General features: G+C 42.5%; 1 protein-coding gene across 1 annotated transcript in view; it reads right to left on the bottom strand.

Moving 5' to 3' along the window:
- Positions 1-20694, bottom strand: part of KALRN (kalirin RhoGEF kinase) — a 775504-nt gene that overhangs the window by 534268 nt on the left and 220542 nt on the right. The window contains 1 exon segment of the mRNA XM_058295672.2: positions 11705-11819. Coding sequence (XP_058151655.1) covers positions 11705-11819 — 115 coding nt within the window.

The following is a 20694-nucleotide window of genomic DNA, read 5'->3' on the forward strand; positions in this document are numbered from 1 at the left end:
CCAGTCAAGAGCACATGATAAGACCTGACCCATGAGAAATAACCAAGAAGAGAAATATGATAAAGATGATCATTTAATAGGGGAAGGAGAAACGCCCCCAAATCTGGAAGCCACCTAATTGAAAAACATATCCTCCCTCCCCAACCTCTATATTCAGAGACCTCCCTTATTTCCAACATTCCAGACAAATGAATCTCTGCTAAATTTAAGTCATCCTGATTCCCTAACATGAATTTCAGAAAAATTTGAATGCCTTGGGACTTAGATACCTGATATGTTGAAGTTTAGCTAAGCAAGGTGGCACCAGAAACTTCAGCTTCCTAATCAGCCTGCTACTGGTGACCCACAGACTCCAGGAGCCTAAAATGGAAATTAAATGACCATGCCTAGCTTTCAAATCTTCTTCAAATAACCACACCTAAGCTTCTGAAGCTCCATCATCAGCCCTTTCTGTGTTATGTCATGTAATCCTCACTACGATTGTTTGTATTACCTTTATGCCTGTTTTACAGGTGAGGAAATTTGTCAGGAAGTATGCACACTTCACCTCCCAGAGACAAACTCCAAAGGAGGTGTAACTTTCTTGGTGGAAAGTAATTAAGTATCCCAGTTCAGATGAGCACAGAGAAAGTTAACAACCACTGTAAGTCAAGTCAGGTACTGTTAGCCAAGGAGCTAAAACACATCCAAGAGACGAAGCTAAAGGTTTTCCAAAGTAAATAAGCTCTTTCTGTTTCATATCAGATCAGACTAAGAGATCTATTCATGTAGGAAAATACAAAGAACCCTAGCCTGGAAGACCTCAAAAGGCAAGCCCTGTGACCAATTGCTTTACCCTTTTCAAAGCCAGGATCAGGTTTAGGTGTTTAGTTAATATATGGCCCTGAGATAGGATTTCTTGAAGGTGGTGACAACAATGTTTGCTTGGGGCCCGGTAAATGATGAACGAATAAATTTGGAGGACATGTAAAGAACTGAAACTCTAAGCCATGACATGGTGGGACTATAAATTGAGAGATTTGGAAAGCAATTTGACAATATGTTTCACCAGCTTGAGAAAAAAAAGTACTATCCAGGATTGCCACAAATCGATCCCAAAGAAACCACCTAAAAGACAAAGGTTTATACCCAAAAATGTTTAATGAGGATTATTTATAACAGTGAAGTTTTGGAAATGACTTAAATGTCTAATAGTAGGATTAATAAAAATATGGTATATCCCAAGACACATTATGCATTGGTTTTAATGCAATAAAAACATTCTTATGGTAAAGTGCTAAGTGAAAAATGCAAGAAGAAAATTAAATAAACAATATCATTCAATTATGTTTTTTAAAATCTCTAGAGAAAAGAAGACTGGAAGGAAATATGTCAATATATTAATTGTTATTATCTCCAGGTGACAGAGTTGCAAGTATTTTTATTGAATTCTTTATATTTTCTACACTTGTCTTCTTCAATAAGGAAATACTTTTACAATTAACGGAAAAAAAAAAATGGGCCAAAACTTTGTATACATATTCATTCAATATTTATTATGAGCCTACTAAGGGTTACTGCTATTATTATTACTCCTAGTTCTAATCCTAACCTTTAATGTCACTTTAACCCTAAGTTTGATAAAGCACTGCTAGGGACAATAAAGGACAAATTACAAAACAATATTTCTACTTTCAAGCAAAGTGAGGGGAAGAAATGGCACTTCTGTGTTAGGTATGTAATCATCACTACCATTGTTTGCTATTATCTTTTGGCCTATTTTACAGGTCAGGAAATTTGCCAGGAAGTATGCACACTTAACCTCCCAGAAAGAATGGTTCTGAGGTTCATCCTTCCTGGCTGAAATCTCCTGCATTATTTCTAGGCACCAGTATTTTTCCTTGGGCCCACTCATCCCTCCTCTACCAGTCTTCAGTTGTTCTCCAACCAAAGTCAGCAGCAATTCCCAAAGTCCCTTCTAAGGGTACAAATTGAAAACACATGTGAAGGAGGAACAGCACACCCTCCCTGTTAGGAATCCCTTTGTCCAGAGCTGGATCCTTGATTTATCACCTAAAGGCATTTACTATTTCCTGGAATAACCAGGGCTGCCTCTCATAGTCACTTCCTAACCAAATGGTTTCCGCCTGTGGCTGCCCGGCTTACTGTTCTTTGGGGAGCCACAAGTGCTCCTCTGTGTGCATTTGGAGCCTCAGGGTTGGCTCTCCCCGCCCTCTTCCCACAAACTGTTCCTTCTCACAGTGTTTCCATGGGCTCCTCTGGCTCCTCGGCTCCATCAGGGCTGGGCTGGCAAAGACAGAGACCCTGCCAAGCCTCACAGTGGTCATGGAAGTGACCCAACCTCAAATATGTATTAGCTGACCATTAGCTAATTCTAGGGTTGTGCTTGTGACACCAGAGCCAAGCAGAAGATGGAAACAGACAGGAGCTTAGTGAAGGAAACATCTATCGTCCCAGAGAAACAGAACAGGACCGTCGCTAAGAATGCGGAGACGTCTTTGGGACATGGAGCTGCCCTGGATGGCGCCTCAGAGGTAATCACCGGACATTGTAAATCCTCACAGGGCCCACTTGATGGAATGGAGGAGAGTATGGGCCATGATGTGAACCAATGTATATGAGGTGCAGAGGTGCCCAAGGATGTACTTACCAAATCCAATGGATGTGTCATGAGGATGGGAACGAGTGTTGTTGGGGGGGGGGGGAGAGGGGGGGTGGGGGGGTGGGGTTGAATGGGACCTCACATATATATTTTTAATGTAATATTATTACAAAGTCAATAAAAAATAAAAAAATTAAAAAAAAAAAAAAAAAGAATGCGGAGACCCTCCCACCAATCCAGGCTTTGCAATCGTGGCCCTGCCATTGACAATCTTTCATTCATCCCTTTAAATCATTTCTATGGTGTTAAATGTCTACCGGTTTTTTTTTCACTCCATCTCAGTGTTAATTGGGTAAATCACAGTTGACTATCATCCACAGATGACCGTAAATGAACAGAGTTTACTTGTCTTAAGCTTAGTACAAACACCTGGGGGAGGAAACGCGTCCATAGCCTCAGCCAGCAAAAGCCCAGTTTTGAGTTAACTGCCACCTGCACTTCCTATCTGCAGCCACCTTCACACTTAGGTTCCAAAGAGAACCTTAGAGAAAGCAAGTTTCATGCACAGGTCATCCCGGCCCATCATCATTACATCCACCTGCCCCTTCATCTCCTTACCCAACCTCCTTCCATAGTCCCTGTGTTCCAATCCAGTCCTTAGTCCATTCTTCTGAGTCTACCTGTAATCTCCCCAAACCTGGCCCCTGTGCTCCATCATCACTGCCATTTCCTTCACTCAGGTCTCATCTCTTTGTTAGATAAAAAAGTCAGGCTCTGGAGTTGGACCATTTGGATCTAATTCAGTTACCTAACCTCTTTGAACCTCTATTTCCTCAACCATAAAATGGAAATAATAATAGAACCTACCTCATATTGCTTTAAGGATTATGTTAATGTATATAAAATACTTCCATGCATTATTAAGTGAATCAGAACTGGAACTTAGTAAGTGATCAATAAATGCCAGCCATTATTATTACCTTTAACCTACATTATTGCAACTACTTCCTCATTTCCTAGGCTTCTCCTCCTTTCCATCCTCCACTCAGCTGGAGAGTGGGTCATCTAAAACGAGATTTTAATTGTCATCCTCCTGCTGAAAAGTCTCTTCAACAGCTCTTTATTGCCTATCAGTAAAACTTTTAACTGGACCCATGAGACCCTTTGCATGCCTTTCTACCCCAGCCCTTCCACTCTCCTCTAAGACTCTGTGTTCCTACCACTCTGAGTTCCTGGGACTTAACCTGAAAACCCCCTGCTCTTCCCCACTGTTGGAGAAAAGGGAGGCACTCACTGGCACATGGAGACTGATTACAGGCCGAGAGTTTAGTGGGAAACTACACAACAGAAGGTGTCTGAAGAGAGACTTCGGCCTCCCTGGCAGCATGGTGGGGGTCTGAAGAAAGACTTCAGCCCACTTCTAGAAAGAGGGGCTTTGAACTTATACAGTATATTCCTAGGTGGGGAAATGATAGTTGACGGGAGGGGGTCGAGGGTCTGAGTGAGGTGCAGGGGTCAATAGAAAGACCTAGAGGTGAAAATTTCCCCTTGTATGGCTAGAGAGTAGTGGATTAGGAAGTTATGTTTTCTTGGAATGCTGGAGGAGCAGATGGTACTTTGATCTGCAGGGAGTGAAGGTCTTTATCTCATTTTACTCCCATTTCCACGTTGTTTCTTTGTTCAACCTTTGGGGAAGTGCCTTGCTTTCAGACATGTAGGCTTATGGAAGGGCTTGTCTTTCCTCAATGCATGTCAGGGGGAACTGAGTCACAGCTTGTTAATTATTGAAAACCTAGTGAGAGGGAACCTCTAACACCCACCTTCTCCCAGCACTTCCCTCTGCCTGGATGACCCCTTCCCTTTGTACTTTTAGCAAATTCTCTTAATCCTTAGAGAACATCTCCCTTTTGGCATCTCCTCCTTTCCAATCAGTAAGGAAGCTAAATGCTCCATAGGCCATTTGTTCACAGCACTCATCCAAGGTGTAATCCGAACCTGCACATGCCTAACTCATTCAGACCACAAGGCCCTTGGAAGGAGAAGCAAATTAACATTTTTAATCCACTGGGTGCCTGGCACTGCTTGAGGACTTAATGTCCTTTATCTTATTTAATATCAATCATTAATAAATTGCTAATGATCATTAATAATTTCATTCAATCTTTGATATCAATACTAATAAAGATGTCTGTTCTAAAGTACTGAGAAAAATAATCATTATTGATTTTCCTCATCTCAATTAACTAAGAGAAACTTCTCAAAAGACACATTAGTATTGTCTCTCGTCTATTAATAATTTGGTTATGAGTCATCAGTCAAAAGTTATGCTTCTTTTTCACTCAAAATTTGTTTGAAGAGTCATCTACGTTGGATACAAATCATAGTAATTTTAAAACTCATCACAGAAAACAACATATGGCACATACAATTACCATTTTTATAAAGCTCAAAAACAAGCAAAACTAAATAATGTATTATTTATGGAAACAGGTAGGAAACTGTACAAAAAAAAGGCAAGAGAAAAATCAATACAGAAGTCAGGATGGTGGTTATTCCTGGAGCACACAGGGGAGACGGGGTAAAGAGGAGCCAGAGGTAGAGTCAAGGACAGGGGTCAAGTTGGGGTAAGCTCATCTATTATTACAGCTCATACCTTAACTATACATTATGTCTATTCCTTCATACATAGCAAATATTACTTATGTGTGTGTGCATAACTTTTTTTAAAAAAATTAAGCTCCTTTAAGAGACAAATAACAATTACTGAGTGCCTGGGTCCTACAGAAAGAGAGCTAGATGATTTCTTCACAACTTGTAAGATGGATATTCTTTTCCCAAGGATAATGGTAACAGACATGTTCAGTACTGTACTCAAGGTCTTACCCTGTGCCGAACAAGTTCTCTTTACCCCTCCAGATTCATTCTCCATCTTCTCTCTACTACCCCATGCCCTGGGAGGCTGACCATCAAGACTGGATCAATGGGCTCCCCTGTCCTCTGGCTTTGGAATGCATTCAGCCAATGACAAACATTGGCAAGAGATCAGAGTGTGGGAGACGAATGAGGTCAGAGCATCATCAGTCTTTGGTCCCTCATCATGGAGTCTTTGTAGGTTGACAGCCTCTCGCCAAGGAAGGCCACAGCTATCTTTTCCAGGAACACTCTGGCCATGCCTCTTAAGGCCCAGAGGTAGAAATCCCTCCCCTTCCTGCTGTTTCCAGACCTGGGGTACCTGAAAATCCACCCCTTGCTAGTTTCCCTGCTCTCTTCCTACATCTCTGTAAACTGTCCCTTTGTTAAACTCTTCTCTAATTACCCAGGGTGAGTGGCCGTGTGTTTCCTGACTGAGAAGTGATGGAGCTTGGATCTGAACCCCAGTGCTTCCATCTATACCAGGGATTTTAAGCCTTTTTTGTTCCACGGACCCCTTTGCTAGTCAGGTGAAAACCATGGACCCCTTACTAAGTCCACACTATATTGTATATTGTTTAATAAATATATTACATCCGTACCAACAAGTCCCCACAAGAATAATGTTTTTTTTTTAATTCAATTCAGGCTCACGTACCCCTTGTTAAGAACTCCTGGATATATACTCTATAGCTCCACCCTGAGCTGTAAAGGTCTGTATGGCTGTAAGGAAGTTGCTCACTTACAATGACAGGTACTCTTAGATCACTACTAGTAGAGTGGTAGAACAGAATTTGCTCTTTGGGGCATATGTCAAATACACTCAACAGTAGGGATACTTAACTGGTATTGCCGAGAAATTTGTATAACATGGAAACTACGATAGAAAGTATAAACCCTCCATATAAAAGCAATGGAAGGAATTAAAAATGGATCTGAAAGGGTACAAATTTTGGAAAATACAAATTATAACAATGTTCTCATTGGTCCTGTTTTCTGGGACTTCATCAGCTTGCTTCCTCCCCTTCCTCCCCACATCTGCCTTTAGTTGATGATCCCAGAACAAAGGATGGTCAGGGCTTCCACAACACAACAAGCCATTACAAGAAAATACCTCTGATGATGACAGTTTGGATAGCTTGGGTACTCTCATGCTGAAATAACGGGAGGAAACCCTTGCCGGTTTACCTCCTCCTTTTTTAACTGTCTTTCTGGTTCTCTTTGCTTATTCCTATTTTCTGGTGACACTGCACAAAGACAGTGCTGGCTACAATCCCAATTTATCTTCTGCTGAAATCAGTAGAACAAGAGAAATTGTTATCAAATAATTATCCAAGAATATTGGCACCTTGGTTTGACTGACATTATGAAATAACCCATCCTAATTTCTTGTCATCTTTTCTTTTTGACAACTGGGTTCCTTGCCTGAACACTGCATCTCAGCAGCACTGCTAAGAGCAGAGTTAAGTGGCAGACACATCAAAGGGGCTAACAAATGGTGCAGCAGAAAGATGATCATGACAAAGCACGATAACCATGATCATGGAGGGGAATTGAATGCAATAAAACTAACCTAGGATTTCTTTACTAGATGTAGTACTTATAAATTCCTATTTCAAGCATATGGTTGACTTCCAATAATCACTGAGTATATATCCACATTGTAGGCTATGCCTGGACAATTGTTTACTCCCAGGGTGGATTTTCTAACCAGTCTCTCAATTTCTAGGGACATTCATCAGCTGATCATGTCTGAATATTTCCCTTCTACTTTTTTCATGTACAAGCAACTGTAAGCAGATAGCTGGTTAGACTGTCAAAATAAATAAATAAATAAATAAATAAAGATAAAAGGATGGATGACAGTCAAAAAAGAGAGCAGGTGAACTCTCAAAGCTCTCTGTTCTGGACCTGGCTCATAGTAGATACTCAATAAATATTTGTTAAATTAAGTTCATGGAATTGTTAGGAAGTTGAATGAGACGACTTTTAATGTCTCTTCCTACACTGATAGTCGTGATTCCTCAAGACAAGATTATAGAAAGCCTGGAGATGGGTGCCCAGATTCACCAGGAGCAAGACAGTAGGAAGAAACTCACCCCAGGGAGAGACGGACTTCAAAGAGTATGTCCCAGGCACTGTTCCTAGACATCACAGCCAGCGTGATGCTTGGCCTCAGTCGATGGCCCAAAATCCCACTTACAGTTTAAGGGGATAGAAAGGAAGTTCTCTTAGGATTCAAGAAATAGTCAACTGGATAACATCTAAAGTAAAATTCAAGGTCCTAACTTATTTGGGGAGCCTGGTAAGGGGGTATATATTGGTGGGGTTTGTTAATAATCTGGGGGTCCTGGATTTTATAATTTTTCCAATATCATAAAAACATAGAATTCAGGGCAGGAAATAGTCTTTAAAATTAATTAATCCAAACTCCACCCTAGTGGAAGAATTCTTTCTACAACATCCTTAATAGAGGGTCAACCTCCTTCCAGCGGCAGCAAGCTCACTTTCTCCAGAGGCAGCAGTGCTGTTGCTGGACAGCTCCCACGTGGGAAGATTCTTTCTTCGCTTCCTAGCCCTGAGCTCTCTAACTTCTACCGATGGATGCAACAAAGACCATGCCTGTTCCCTCTTTAAGGAAGCTCTTCTGACATCTGAAGTCAGAAATCACTTTTTCCCTCAGTCCTTACAACTACCAGCAAACATCCCTCATTCCTTCCACATTCCCCAATGTGCTGATCACCCTCCCCTGGCAGTGCTCTAACTGGTCAATTTAGTTCTTAAAATGTGACTGGCAGAGTTGAATGTTGCAAAGTTGAATGTGGTGGCCCAAGAGTGAGACTATTTCTTTCCATTCATTCTTAAATTATCACAACCATCTGTTTAATCAGCCATTCTAGAATGGTACCAAGAATAGCCATCAAACCAACATGCTCACATCCCCAGCTGCCCTTTACTGTCACCAGTTTGGAAGATTTACCCACATTTTCCCTCACTTTCTTAAAATGTCTGTTCCTGCTCACCATGAATCCTCAATATTGGCATACAGATGATCTAAACATTGGTTAAATAATGAATAAGTGGGTGAATAAGTGAATGACAAACATCACCAACAAACTTGACCACACCAGTCTATGGAGAGTCCACCTCCAATAGGAGCCTGGCCTTTTAGTATCCTGAGCCAGGATCCTGAATAAATAATTTCTTCTCATCAGTACTATTTACCCAGTATTGCTGTTCATTTTCCTAATTTCCCTTCTTGTTCATTGCTAAGAAGAAGGATGGAAAACACTTTCTCCAAACTTCCTCATCTTTAGAATTGTTCCAGATTTTGTTTCCAACAGTCATCAGGTATAAAGTTGCAGCCAAGGGAATTAAGGAAGAGACCAGTGGGCATGAGAAGTTGGCAGGCTCTGCAGCCTGACAGGTATTCCCATTCCTGGTGAGCACAGGCTCCTCAGGGGGGAGAAAGCAGCTGGCAGCAGGGAAGAGTTCTTCCCATTGAGGTGACTAGATTCCTCCCTCCCCCACTGCCTGCACCAGTGAAAAACCTTCTCTGTTCTTGGGGACACAAGAAGCAATGCTGTGAGTATTTACTGCAAAGCAGACAGTCAGCATCTAGTATGTTCCTTCAGTGAATGAATTGTCTTTCTTTTTTTTTTAATGACCTTCCCTCTTATCCTCTCTTGGGCTTCATTTTCCTTCATTCCATCAGAAATCTTTTTTTTTTTTTAACTGCTTCCAATCTATGTTGTCCCAATCTTTGCTTAACAAGTTGATATGAAGAAAGGTTTTCTTCCAACTCTTTACTCTTACATTCTAAAGAAAACATGAGCATGCATTAGGTACAGTATGTGATCAATATTATAGAAACAAAAACATATCCTTTCTATCTCCAGGAATCCCAGTGTCTTCTGCCTCTAAAAGAACTGAGAGTCTACTTGGATCCCAAAGAACACTTGTACATTGCTTTAGAAAATACCTACTTTATGCCCATTAGCAGTTGTTTTAATTTTCTTCGGCTGCTCAAGCAAATACCTTGCAATGGGCTGGCTTAAACCATGGGAATTTATTAGCTCATGGTTTTGAGGATGGGAAAAAGCCCAAACCAAGGTATCATCAAGGTGATGCTTCTTCTAGAAGATGGGCATTCTGCGGCTGACTGCTGGTGATCCTTGGTCCTGGGCTCCTCTGTCACATGGCAAGGCACATGGCAGCCTCTCCTGACCTCTCTGTTCTCATTCAGGCTCTGCTGAATTTTAGCTTCTTGCTTCCCATGGCTTTTGCTCTCTCTCTGACTGAATTGCTTTCCACTTAAAAAGGACTAAAGTAATAGGATTAAAACTCATCCTGATTGGCTGGGGCATACCTTAGCTGAAGTATCCTCATAAAATAGTCCTCCTTACAATGGGTTCACACCCACAGGAATAGATTAAGTTGAAGAACATGTTTTTCTGAGGTACATATAGCTCTAAACCTCCACAGTAGTGTACTTGGGGGAAAGACATTTTTAAAAACTGCTTAGCCTCTAGATGACTAAATTACTAAATTACCTAGGTCAGTCACAGGTCATTTAGTCCATCTCCTTAGCTTTAAGAAAGCTGGGAAATTTTTTCTGTATAGAGATCTCTAGAATAAAAAATCTCTTATTCTTTTTTTTAGTCCAATGCCTCCTGTATTTGGAACTTAGAAATTCTTCTTCAGATATAATCCAAATCCCTTTCACTTGAGTTTAAGACCCTTTATCTTTTTTTCTGGTCCCCAGGGGATATCATAAAGAAAAAAAAAATAGATACTATTCCACTTCTATTTGTTCACAGTTTTCTGCGTGGAGCTCTTTAGGGCTCCCAATTCCATTTAGCATCCTTCCAAGCATTTGATGACTGCTCTTAAAATCTCCTTTACCACCTGCCTATCACCATCCACCAGTTGCTTAACATTTGTCTATCCCATAGCTCTCTGAAAGGTAGTGCTTGCCTCATTCAACACCTGCTTCAAGAACTTAATCATCATGTTCAAAAATTATCTAGGTCTCCCAGCAAAGGCACAGTTGAATATATAGCTCCTCTCTCTAATTTACTAATTCTGGTACAAAATGCACAGAGACTAGACAAAGATTCTAAAAGCCCAAAGCACCACTTCTACTTGCCCTTGCCCCAACAAAGACTTCCCAGGCTCCCTAAATGATAGGGAGCAGAGTCCTCTCAGGCCAATAGTGAAGATGGAGATAGCACTGGAACCTGACACAGGAGCAGGAAGGCAGACTTCTAGGCCAGGCTCTACCACTGGCTCTTTCGTGAGCAACTCATGGCCCGTATCAGGCCTGATTTCTAAATGTATTTGCCTGCATTACTTCTAAGGGCTCTTTTGGCTCTTACATCCTATTATTCTCTCATTATGAAAAGGCCTGATCTCTCCTTTCTCAAAAGATATAAAGCAAGTCCTGGTCACATTTCATATCACCTACTGCTACAGCCAGCACCATCTGAACCAGTGTTTCTCAACCTTTGCTTCATTATTGCCGCTCTGCACCCTCCCAAAGGAGCCTTTTTAAGCACTTTTCCCCTTAATCACCTCCCCAATGAAATTTTAATATAATGAATATACTGTGTACTATTTATATACTGTATGATGCATGTGCTTTATACATAAAAGAGTAAGATTTTAATTGCCCAAGAAGCAACTTTTAACCTTTGTGGGCAATAGTCCCCCTGTTGAGAAAGTGTGAACTAGACTGAGTCAAGAGCTACCTCTAGCTAAAATCAAGTAGAGTTATTTGCCCCAAACTCCAAAAGCCATGGGTATCTTCACAAGCTGGAGGTTTTGAGCACAGTCCATTACACAAGCCAGGGTGAACTCAGCAAGTTCCAATTTCCCTAAGATAAAGCTGTTCCCATCTGTCCTCCCCAGGTCGCCCTGTCTCCTGGTCCCCCCAGCCTGAGCCTGGGAACTTCACCTCTGCCCACAGTTCTGACCTCTGGCTCCCACTCCATTCATATGAATCCCAGCAGTAACAGTGAGAATGAGGAGAATGAGGCAAACAATAGGTGATGATGCTTCAGGAACAATTAGAATTCATTCCAAGGGCAGAAACAGCCCAGGCCCCTGGCAGGGATCGAAGCTCATTCCAGCTCACTTGCATCAGCCCGACTCTCCCGCCCTTCTCCCGCAGGACATTTCCCTTCACTTTACCTTGGCACGCTGGCCAAATACGTCACGAGTTTCCGCAGGTCTTCCTGTCTTATTCTGTCATGATTACTGCGAGCAGGGAAGGTCAGGATGGGTCCACCTCGTTTATCACGGCCCCCTGCAGGGAGGAAGGGGAGGGAGTTTAAGAAACCAGCCAGAAATTCTGCTCCAGAGGAAAAAGAATTCCATTTTAGTGCTGGATGAAAGAGGCAGAAATTTGGTGCCTAGAGAAGGGATAAGGGCATGGGATTTGGGTACAGAAAATGCATGTGAACTTGAGCAGATCCGTTGACTTCTCTGAATCCTCATGTGTAAAATGGGGATAAAAACAACAGGGGCAAGAATAAAAAAAAAAGGGAAGCAGACTTGGCCCAGTGGATAGGGCGTCCGTCTACCACATGGGAGGTCCGCAGTTCAAACCCCGGGCCTCCTTGACCCATATGGAGCTGGCCCATGCGCAGTGCTGATGCGCACAAGGAGTGCCCTGCCACCCAGGGGTGTCCCCGCGTAGGGGAGCCCCACGCACAAGGAGTACACCCTGTAAGGAGAGTCGCCCAGCACGAAAGAAAGTGCAGCCTGCCCAGGAATGGTGCTGCACACACAGAGAGATGACACAGCAAGATGACACAACAAAAAGAGACACAGATTCCTGAGCCACTGACAACAACAGAGGCGGACAAAGAACACGCAGCAAATGGACACAGACAACTGGGACAGGGGGGAAGGGGAGAAGGGGAGAGAAATAAATAAACCTTTAAAAAAAACCAAAACAGTGCCACATTACAGTGTTGTCAGAAGGACTGATGAGATGGTACCTGGGAAAGTACTTTGAAAAGTAAAGCTTTTTACAAACATTAGATGGTAATACAGGTGGTAATAACTGTTCTTATAGAGAAGAGAAGCTTGTTGAAAATGCTATGTTTTTTGGAAATTTAACCTCCGATTCACTTCTCTTTGCAGACCTCTGTGAGGTAGCAGTGCTGGTGATTAACTAGCTACCATGGTGAGAAGCCCTTAAAACATTCATCTGGGGACAATACTGCTGGGAGATTTTTAGATTCATAGAAAAGATTAAGCGTTTTCTACACAGCCAAGAATCCACCCTGCCTGCCTGTGGTGCCACCTGCCACTCCTGCTGGAGAAGCACATGAATCTTTTTCTGAATAAGGATGCTCAAGGTCTTAATCACTACAAAAGTATTTGTACATACTATGATTACAAATGCTTTCTAAACATCATGTTAAAGAAGCTGAAATGACAATCACTTTATTGTTATGGTTAGAAAGCTGGGATTTTAGGTGATTGGTTTTTCTTTTCTCTGTCTTCCAAACCATTCTAGTCACTATCAATGATACGATTTAAAAATTTATTCATTATAGGGCAGGCATGATTAGGGAGCAGGGCAGAGAATCTCAGGAAGGTTCAGTGGGGACGATGCTGAGGTATAATAATTACGCCCTCCCAGGCGCTGGCTCCGTCTCACAATCCCAGGCTCCCCAGCGCTCATCTCAGGCAGCTGCCCCTCATCCCTCAGAGTGAGGATCACAGGCAATCTAATGCCTGAAGGAGGAGGGAACGGCATGGCCGCAACTGGAAAGAAGCTTACAGCTCAGTCCTCTGAAGAAGGATCTCTCTTACAAGGAAAGGCAGAGTCCCCCTCCCAGGGCTCCCACCCAAATTTGAGTTAGTGGGTAACATTCTGCTCTGACTGTAGGGCCCAGAAGTCACAAAACACAGACAGAAGAAAGGGCTGACAAACAAAACTCAATCAATTCCAGGATACCCTTGAGAAGGAAGTAATAATGCAGAAAGAGAAAAGTATCAAACATAATCAGGGCCCCTGAGAGAAGATCTGGCCCTGGTGAAGAAATGTTTGACAGTTCCTGCCCCTACAAGGGCAGATTTGTACAGCTATACAACAGGGTTGGGCCGCCAGCCCCTGAACTTCCACAGTACTAGCTCTTTGTACTGATGACCCATCTCGTCTGCCCTGAAATGCTTCCCATCTTCCAACTGTTTTCCACTCTGAGGAAAGGAAGCAGAGGGGTTAAGCTGAAGCCCTCCCAAAAGCTGAGAGGTCCTCCTTCACTCTCAACCTTCCCCTCCGGCTTGACCTCAGCCTAAGATATCCGTTCTTGGGTGTTTTTTAACCTAAGCTGTTGGTTTTCTTCCTGACCTTCCATGGATACCTAAAGAGTAGAACCTTGGGAACATGGTGAACCAAGGTTGCTCTGACTGGCAAAGGCTGAGTTGGGGGTTTGGAAGACTGATTGGGACTGTCTCTTCTGAGCTAGAACCACTACTGACCTTGGAAAGAGAAGTTTCAGAACCATGGCTGGAGAATGTTCCAGATGGCTCGTGACGATTCCAATGGCAGAGGAAAGAGTAGTAAGGAGAGAAAGCCTGGGAGCAGTTCAATCCCCTCCCTTCAGGAAGGGTAGATAAGGAGACAAGAGGGAAAAGCAAAATCAAACCATGTATTTTAGTTCAGTTTTTATTTCAAAAAGGAGGACACCTTGGAAGTTTGTAGGAAAAGGAAGAAGTACAGAGAAAGAGAGAGTGGAGCAATGGATTGAGTGAGGCCTCGGAATAGGCACAGGAAGTGGGGCTGTATGCTTCTCTGATGCAGGCTTGCAGAACCCAAAGAGGGAGAAGGAAAGAAGAGTTATGAAGAGGGTATTGTTCACCTGCCTGAGGGACACTGTTCTTTAGGTGAAACAGGAGAAGATAAGATCACCTGTCAAGGGCTGGGATAGGCTTGGGATGCTTAGGAAAGAGGAGGAGTGGAACTGCCACTGGAGAGCTTCCCTAGGGAGTGGACAACAGGACTGTGTAAGGTGGCTTTAGGGGTAGGTAGCAGGGTGTTGGGGCATATTATGAGCTCCAGTGAAGGTTTCAATGGTATCCATGCTTGGTATTCATACTTGGCTCTAACTTGAGAGAAGCCAGAATGAGGCTAAAGCATGGTGTATTGGGGAGGGCCTGGTGAAGGTGGTAAATGTCTTCCTGGGTTATGAGCTCCCAGAGAAGAGGGAAAGGCATGTGTTTTGTTCATCTGGCATCCACCCTCTCCCAACAGATAGGAGAACATCAGAAAGAGTCAAAGACGCATATCAAGGGAACAGATATGCACAGCCATGGAAGAAGTTTGGAGGACTTTGGTGCTAAGGAGGCTGAGGAACCATGAGGCTGTAGAATTTGACTGGCTATTAAATGGATGCTATAGGGAAACGGACTTTGGCCCAGTGGTTAGGGCATCCGTCTACCACATGGGAGGTCCGTGGTTCAAGCCCCGGGCCTCCTTGACCCGTGTGGAGCTGGCCCATGGGCAGTGCTGATGCGCGCAAGGAGTGCCCTGCCACACAGGGGTGTCCCCTGCGTAGGGGAACCCCACGCGCAAGGAGTGCACCCGTAAGGAGAGCCGCCCAGCGCGAAGGAGGGAGCAGCGTGCCGAGGAATGGCACCGCCCACACTTCCCGTGCCGCTGACGACAACAGAAGCGGACAAAGAAACAAGACGCAGCAAAAAGACACAGAAAACAGACAACCAGGGGGAGGGGAGGGGAATTAAATAAATAAAAATAAATCTTTAAAAAAAAAATGAATGCTATAGAGTTTGATCGGTAAGTAAATAGAGGTTGAAATCATAGAGGGTGATAAGTAGAGATAAGGAATGTAAGCCCCCTGCTAAAGCCAATGTGCATTATAGAAGTGACTCCTAGAGGGTGGGAGACAAAAGTGGTCATGTTCTGAAAAGGTGATAAAGATGGTGACAGCAAGATTTTCAAAAAGAGCCATTCAATTATTTAATGAATACCTGTTATATGCCTACTTGGGCAATGCTTTGGTGACAGGAACTATAAGATAGGAATGTGGAGAATAAAGAGAAGGGAGGGAGTGGTTTGATGTTCCAGAAATGGTAATGATTTCCCTTCTATTGAGACAGGGCAATGCAAAGCTGGGGTGGGAGTCTGGGGTGGGGAGGGGGAAGAAAGGTCAAAAGTGAGAGAAGTGGGAAGTGGGAAGCAGATTTGGCTCAAGTGATAAGAGTGTCTGCCGACCACATGGGAGGTCCAGGGTCCAAACCCCTGGCCTCCTGACCCATATGGTGAGCTGGCCCATGCACAGTGCTGATGTGCTCAAGGAGTGCAATGCCACGCAGGGGTGTCCCCCGCATAGGGAAGCCCCACATGCAAGTAGTGCACCCCTCAAGGAGAGCCGCCCCATGTGAGAAAAAAAAGGGCAACCAGCCCAGGAGTGGTGCCACATACACAAAGAGCTGACTGCAACCAAAAAAAGAGACACAGATTCCCAGTGCCACTAACAAGAATGCAAGTGGACACAGAAGAACACACAGAAAATGGACACAGAGAGCAGACGGGGGGAGGGTAGAGAAATAAATAAATAAAAATGGGAGAAGTGCTGCCTTGAATGACTTCCAGGGAAGATGGTAGAATAGGGAGCTCCAGGGCTCAGTCCTTCCACCAAAAAAGCTACTAAACAGACAGGAACTGTCTGAAACAACTTTTCTGGGGCTCTGGAGGCCAGAAGAAAATTGTAAAGCATCCAGGAAAGAGCAGGAGGAAAAGGCTGATAAACTCTGGTAAAAAAAAATAAAATTTAAATAAAAAAAGAGTATCTCTCTCTGCCCAGCTGCTGACGTCCATCCCCCACTCTCACAGTGGACGACCTTGGGGTCTAGTCCCTGGCTAGCTCACTGATGACAGAAAGTAACATAAAAATCCTCTTCCCCAAGAACAGAGGTGGGCATGGCTGATTACTGATCATGGCTTTTGAAGAATGAATTTGGATTGCAGGGTCCTGACTCTGAGTTACTGTTTCAACCAGCCACAGACAGAGGCAGCGGCAGTCATTGTTTCAAGTCTGCCCCAGACAGACATAAATATACATGTCCAAGACATGCAATGTACTACAAACAGAATAAATCCTAATAGACCTATTCTGAGACACATGCTAATAGGAAAGTCCAATGCCAAAGATAAAGAGAGAATTCCGAAAGCAGGAAGAGAAAAATAATTTATCACATACAAGGGATCAACAATAAGACTAAGTGCCCATTTCTCATCAGAAACCATGGAGGCAAGAAGGTAGTGGTATGATATATTGAAGGTACTGAAAGAGAAAAAAAAAAATCCATTTACAATAACAGCTAAAAGAATCGAATATCTAGGAATAAATTTAACCAAGGATGCAAAGAACTTGAACACAGAAAACTACATAACACCACTAAAAGAAATCGAAGTAGACTTAAATAAATGGAAGGACATTCCATGTTCATGGATTAGAAGACTAAATAAGATGTCAATTCTACACAAAATTATTTCCATATTCAACACAATCCCAATAAAAATCTAACAGCCTATTTTGAAGAAATGGAAAAGCCAATTATTGAATTTATTTAGAAAGGTAAGGGACCCCAAATATACAAAAGCATCCTGAAGAAAGAAGAATGAAGATGGAGGACTCATACTTCCTGACATTAAAGCATATTACAAAGCTACAGCTGTCAAAACTGCATGATACTATCATAAGGATAGATATTTTGACCAATAGAATTGAATTGAGAGTTTAGAAACAAACCCTCACATCCATGGCCAACTGATATTTGACAAGGGTTCCAAGTCCACTTAACTGGGCAAGATTAGTCTCTTCAACAAACGGTGCTGGGAAAACAGCATATTCATATGCAAAAAAAAATGAAAGAGGACTCCTATCTCACATAATATACAAAAATTAACTCAAAATGGATCAAAGACCAAAACATAAGAACCAGGACCATAAAACTTATAGAAGAAAATACAGGGAAGTATATTCAAGATCTTGTAGTAGGCAATGGTTTCTTAGACTTTATACCCAAAGCACAAACAACAAAAGAAACAATAGGTAAATAGGACCTCCTGAAAATTAAAAACTTTCGTGTATAAAAGGTCTTTGTCAAGAAAGTGAAAAGACAACCTACTCAATGGGAGAAAATATTTGGAAACCACATATCCAATTAAGATTTAATATACAGACTCTATAAAGAAATCCTACAACTAAACAATAAAAAGACAAACAACCCAATTTTAAAATGGACAAAAGACTTCGATAGACATTTCTCCAAAGAGGATATACAAATGGTTAAAAAGCACATGAAAATATGCTCAACAGCACTAGCTAAAAGGGAAATGCAAATGAAAACCACAATGAGATATTTCACACCCACTAGAATGTCTACTACTAAAAAAGACAGAAAACTACAAGTGTTGGAGAATATGTGGAGAAATAGGAACACTCATTCATTGCCAGTGAGAATGTAAAATGGCACAGCCACTATGGAAGACAGTTTGGCAGTTCCTTAGGAAACTAAGTATAGAATTACCCTGTGATCTGGCAACCCGGCTACTAGGTATATACCCAGAAGAACTGAAAGCAGAGACTAGAACAGATATTTGCACACCGATGTTCATAGTGCATTATTCATAATTGCTAAAAGATGGAAGCAATCCAAGTGTGCAACAACTGATGAATGGATAAACAAAACGTGGTATATACAAACTGGAATATTATTCAGTCATAAAAAGAAATGCAGTCTTGATACATGCGACAACATGCATGAAACTTGAGGACATTATGTTGAGTGAAATTAGCAAGGAACGTAAAAAAATATAGTATGATTTCACTGTTATGAACTAATTATAATAAACAAACTCATAAAGGTAGAATCTAGAATATAGGTTACCAGGAAATAGACTGGGTTTAGACAATGGGAGTTGATGTTTAACTTGTACAAAATTTCTATTTAAGCTGTATGGTAAAAGTTTGGAAATGGATGGAAGTGATGGTAGCATACTATTGTGAGTGTAATCAATAGCACTGAACTGTATAGGTGTATGTGGTTAAAAGGAAATTTTAGGATGTACATATTACTAGAATTAATATTAAAAGATAAAACACAGGACTGTGCGACACAGTGAACTCTATTGTAGACGATGGACTACAGTTAATAGTATCAGTATAAGAATGTTCTTTTGGAAACGGACTTTGGCCCAGTGGTTAGGGCGTCCGTCTACCATATGGAAGGTCTGCGGTTCAAACCCCAGGCCTCCTTGACCCGTGTGGAGCTGGCCATGCGCAGTGCTGATGCGCGCAAGGAGTGCCGCGCCACGCAAGGGTGTCCCCCGCGTGGGGGAGCCCCACGCACAAGGAGTGCGCCCATGAGGAAAGCCGCCCAGCGTGAAAAGAAAGTGCAGCCTGCCCAGGAATGGTGCCGCCCACACTTGCCGTGCCGCTGACGACAACAGAAGCGGACAAAGCCGCTGACAACAGAAGCGGACAAAGAAACAAGACGCAGCAAACAGACACCAAGAACAGACAACCAGGGGAGGGGGGGGGAATTAAATAAGTAAATAAATAAATAAATAAATAAATAAATAAATAAATAAATAAATAAATAAATAAATAAATAAAAAAAGAATGTTCTTTCATTATAAATGTAAAATACTAATACTAACACAAGGTGGTCATAATAGGGTGGTATATGTGGAAAAAAATAAACCTAATGTAAATAATGGACACTAGATAGAACTATTTTAATAATTTTTCATCAATTGTAACAAAAGTAACCACTGCTTAAAAAAATAGAACGATTATTTTTAAAAGTGCTATCGTCAACAATAATAAATGTTCCACACCAATGCAAGCTGTTGGTGTTGGGGTGGTTTATGGGAATCCTGTATTTTATGCATGATTGTTTTGTAAACTCACAAGTTCTCTAATAAAAATTAAATTAATAAAAAAGTGCGAGAAGTTAAGGTTTTCCTGAGTAGAGGAAGGATGGTTCACCTTTTTCAGGGGGACTCAGGCTCCAGGTTAAGTCAAGCAGATGAAGGGAGCTTGAGGGGAAGAGAGACAAGAGAGGCAAATCTTGGGAAGCATACCAAAAGTTTGGTCCATGTAACAATAGTTCTGAAAGATGTTAATGGATACACACAGACATGTAATTTTTTAAGGGACTGTGGTTATTCCATAGCTCGGGAAATTCCAGATTAAGCAAAGATAAATAGGGTTCTTTACTGCAGGACATCTCAGAGCCTTAAAAATTAAAATTTTTTTTAAAAAAGATTTATTTATTTATTTATTTCTCTCCCCTTCTCCCCCCACCCCAGTTGTCTGTTTTCTGTGTCAATTTGCTGCATGTTCTTTGTCCACTTCTGTTGTTGTCAGCGGCACGGGAATCTGTGTTTCTTTTTGTTGTGTCATCTTGTTGTGTCAGCTCTCTGTGTGTGTGGTGCCATTCCTGGGCAGGCTGCACTTCCTTTCCCGCTGGGCGGCTCTCCTTACAGGACACACTCCTTGCGTGTGGGGCTCTCCTACGCAGGGACACCCCTTCGTGGCAGGGCACTCCTTGCGCATGCATCAGCAATGCGCATGGGCCAGCTCCACACAGGTCAAGGAGGCCCGGGGCTTGAACTACAGACCTCCCATGTGGTACACAGATGCCCTAACCACTGGGCCAAGTCCGCCGCCAAAATAAAATCTTAATGTGTTATAATGAGTATTGCAGATTTCCAGGTACAGGGCTATAATGTACAGCATTTTCCAAACTCATTTCAGAGTAAACTCTTTCCTTTTTGAGGATCATCTTGTGGGGCGATTGTCCTATAGAACATACTTGCAGAGACACGGGTCCAGGACACAAAAGATTGTGTCACAGGGTCATGGAGTTTTCCTGGGGCACAAAGGAAAACAATGTTGATGGGAGACGAGGAGGCAGAGAAGGATCATCAGGAGGTGGCTGAGAGCAGGGTGTATACATACATGAAAATAACAGGGGTGAAACGAGCCCTGCACAAGAAGCCTGAATAAAAGGAACAACGGATGCTATGGGTGAGAGGATAAGAAGCACAAAGGAAAGTGAAAAGAAGGCACAGGGGAGCCGCAGGTGGTAGAAGAGGAGAGGGCAGGCCAGGAGAACCAGGGCTCACTGAGGGA

This window comes from Dasypus novemcinctus, chromosome 4 (genome assembly GCF_030445035.2).
Source record: "Dasypus novemcinctus isolate mDasNov1 chromosome 4, mDasNov1.1.hap2, whole genome shotgun sequence".
Classification (NCBI taxonomy): domain Eukaryota; kingdom Metazoa; phylum Chordata; class Mammalia; order Cingulata; family Dasypodidae; genus Dasypus; species Dasypus novemcinctus.